This window comes from Cucurbita moschata, unplaced genomic scaffold, assembly GCF_002738365.1.
Source record: "Cucurbita moschata cultivar Rifu unplaced genomic scaffold, Cmos_1.0 Cmo_Scf00031, whole genome shotgun sequence".
Taxonomy (NCBI): domain Eukaryota; kingdom Viridiplantae; phylum Streptophyta; class Magnoliopsida; order Cucurbitales; family Cucurbitaceae; genus Cucurbita; species Cucurbita moschata.
In genome coordinates this window covers 1245323-1248743 of record NW_019268547.1, presented here as the reverse complement: position 1 = coordinate 1248743, position 3421 = coordinate 1245323, and the positions used below count along the sequence as shown (strand labels likewise).

At 38.0% G+C, this 3421-nt stretch overlaps 1 protein-coding gene across 2 annotated transcripts in view; it reads left to right on the top strand.

Annotated features, from left to right (window-relative positions):
- The window catches only part of LOC111464793 (dystrophia myotonica WD repeat-containing protein-like), a 7310-nt gene extending 4216 nt beyond the window's left edge, over window positions 1-3094 (top strand). Inside the window, exons 7-11 of one of the 2 annotated variants that reach the window (XM_023109026.1) lie at window positions 609-705; window positions 780-867; window positions 999-1104; window positions 1988-2080; window positions 2189-3094. In XM_023109026.1, coding sequence (XP_022964794.1) covers window positions 609-705; window positions 780-867; window positions 999-1104; window positions 1988-2080; window positions 2189-2569 — 765 coding nt within the window. In that variant the 3' untranslated portion in view covers window positions 2570-3094. Of the gene's footprint in view, window positions 1-605; window positions 706-779; window positions 868-998; window positions 1105-1987; window positions 2081-2188 lie in introns of both variants that reach the window. The other variant, XM_023109025.1, reaches the window with a different exon arrangement.
- Window positions 3095-3421: the final 327 nt, after the last annotated feature.

Below are 3421 nucleotides of genomic sequence, written 5' to 3'. Positions count from 1 at the left end.
TTTTTTTTTTTTTTTTTTTTTTTTTTTTTTTTTTTTTTTTTTTTTTTTTTTTTTTTTTGTCGAGGGAAGTACTGAGAAATATTTTAAGAAAATATCCCTTGTTTAATTGTAAATGGGAGTCACTTAGCTGCTATACACTTATGTGTTTTTTCTTGGTAATCTAGATGATACAGTGATAGTTTCAGCGGATGCAATTTCATTTAAGATTTTTTTTTCCTGAAGAGCTTTGCAACCTACGTCTCATTTACTATGGTCTATGGTCACATGTCGAATTTTCTTACTATATAACACAAGGCTCTCAAACGCTTAAAGAAGTAATGTAACGTCACCTGCAAAAGGAAAAAAAAAGTGTTGAACATCTTAAATTTTTATAGTAGTGATGAACTTCAATGTATTTCATCCCAATTCTTGTACCTATTTTTTGCCAACTTATTCTCATTCTTAGCTATGAACTTAACCGACCCTGCCATACAACTCTCGGTAATTGCCATTATGTCTCTTGCTTTTTCTTTTCCTTGCGAATTATCAGGACAACTCCATAAAAAGTTTCTGTGATTAAATGCATCCAATGGCCTCTTCTATGTGTTTATTAATTTGTTTTTTAGCAGAGCAATCCAATTGCTAGGTGGCATATTTGCCAAGGGCCAATCAACAATGTTGCTTTCTCAACTGATGGAATATATTTGGCAACCGTTGGTAGAGATGGTACCCTCTTAATTACTGCCCCTAATGATCTGTTTAAGAATTTTCTGTAGACTAATTTTTAATCCTGATTGTAGGATATTTACGGGTGTTTGACTATTTGAAAGAACAGTTGATATGTGGTGGCAAAAGTTATTATGGTGCTCTTCTTTGTTGTACATGGAGGTATGTGGATACATGGTACTTCTGCAAACAGTCTTTTTCCATTTGCTATATCTTTGCTCATTATTGATGAAATTAGACATTTACTGATAGATCAAAAAGGTTTTTACTAACCCTTTAATTTTATTTCTCAGCGGCGATGGAAAATATATTTTAACTGGCGGTGAAGACGATCTTGTCACAGTATGGAGCATGGAAGATAGGAAGGTGGTGGCATGGGGGGAGGGACATAATTCATGGGTAAAATGTTCTTCAAGAAATTGAATGTCTGCAATTATAAAGCGAAGTATTGTACTTCCCTTCACCACTAGCAAGCTGTGAAATCTCAACGAAGCATTCTTTACAAGGGTGTGGGAACCTCTTCCTAGCAGACGCGTTTTAAAAACCTTGAGGGAAAGCCCGTAAGGGAAAGCTCAAAGAGGATAATATCTGCTAGTGGTGGACTTGGGCTGTTACAAATGGTATTAGAGCCCAACACCAGGCGGTGTGCCAGCGAGGACGTTGGGCCCCAAAGGGGGATGGATTGTGAGATCCCACCTCGATTGGGGAGGAGAACGAAACATTCTTTATAAGGGTGTGGAAACCACTCTCTAGCAGATGCGTTTTAAAAACCTTAAGGGGAAGCCCGAAAGGGAAAACCTAAAGTGGACAATATCTGTTAGCGGTGGGCTTAGGCTGTTACATAAGCCTCCTCCTATGATTATTGGAGGGGTCTATTCGCCATGAATAGATGCCTGCATTGATCCCTTTCTGTTACTTTGGTGAATATAAGCCTAGATATTATTTATGCTTTTGATGAAAATTATCTCTTCTTGGACATGATCTCCTTTGAAAAAAGTAGGACAGGATAGCAATTTATCTAATGAAAATAAATTTATGCCCCGTCATAGAGGTTTGAGTCGTTTTACTAAAATATTATATTTTCTTTTTCTGTGTTGTTTCTTAAATTATATTTTTATGGTTAATGACTTTTACTTTATGGTTTAATATTTTCCTGTTTGATAACTAGAAATCAAACAAGAACGCTTGTCATCTCATAATGTTTCATTACATTGTCACTCTAGAATGTCATTCTGTTATTGGTAGTCTCAAGCTTTGGCGTATTGTGAACTTCTTACTTCAGGTCAGTGGTGTGGCTTTTGATTCATATTGGTCATCACCAACATCAGATGACACGGAGGAAAATGTCGTTTACCGGTTTGGTTCAGTTGGTCAGGTAATTGCTCTACCTTCGGTATGCCCCTTGCGTCGTCGTGTGATTTCTCTTTTTCATCAGATGATTCTTCAGTGTAAAATATAATTTGGAAGCTGTGTATTTCCACAGGACACACAATTGCTCTTGTGGGACTTGTCAATGGATGAAATTGTGGTTCCCCTTCGACGATGCCCTCCCGGTGGATCCCCGACATTTAGCACCGGAAGCCAGTCAGCTCATTGGGATAGCATTACCCCATTAGGCACACTTCAACCTGCTCCAAGCATGAGGGACGTTCCAAAGCTTTCTCCAGTAGTAGCTCATCGTGTCCATACTGAACCCTTGTCTGGCTTAATATTCACCCAAGAGTCTATTCTCACAGCATGCCGAGAAGGACATGTGAAGATTTGGATGAGACCGTCGTCTGAAACACAGTCGAGCAACTCCGAATCTCTCGTCGGTTCTAGCACGTTGGCTAGTACCAGAGTTGGTTCCTCTACTTTGAAGTAGTGTTGCAAAATTCAGTTTCGACATACCGGGATCTCGCTTGTACATGATTAAGCCGTTCCACCCACTTGGGTCCTCTGCTATTTGGCAAATGGTACGGACAGTTTTTTTGGGGTCTTCCTTATTCTAGAGATTAGGAAAGAGTATTACGTTTGCTCCACATTAACTCACTGCAAATTTGCAGTGGGATTAACCAATGGCTCTGCTTATAAACTCTTGTTTGACATATACTATGCCATAGAAAATGCACAGGCTATTGTTAACAGCGGGTTCGTAACGTTACTTCGATACATCGCTTCAGTACATCATCTAATAGGCGGGGAGACGACGAAAATAAGTTATCGAGGGAAAACTAAAGGTATATCATTGCCTAGTAATAATCATTTTATACCATGGAATTGCCTCCGACTAATGTGTATTTGGTTGCCATTGTAGTTCTTGATCTTGTCTATATCATTTCAGATTTCAGTTTTTGTTATACTGATTACAAAATCATTGATATTAAAATGGTTGAACTGCATTCTGGAATCTCTGGGTTCGTATCTGAGCTTCATAATTTGTTGCTTATTTTTCAGCATGTCGTGTTCTATGGTTGAAATTTAAACATTGAAATTGTGGGTATTATAAAAAAAAATTTATTTGTAACCGTCTAAGTCCACTACTAGCAGATATTGTCCTCTTTTGACTTTCCCTTTCGGGTTTCCTCTCAAAGTTTTTAAAATTTGTCTGCTATGGAGAGGTTTTTGCACCTTTATAAAGAATGTTTTGTTCTCCTCTCCCACCGATGTGGAAATCACATTATTGATGTTCTTTCTTGTATGATTATTGTGGAGTTTGTTCCGTGGATTCATTTTG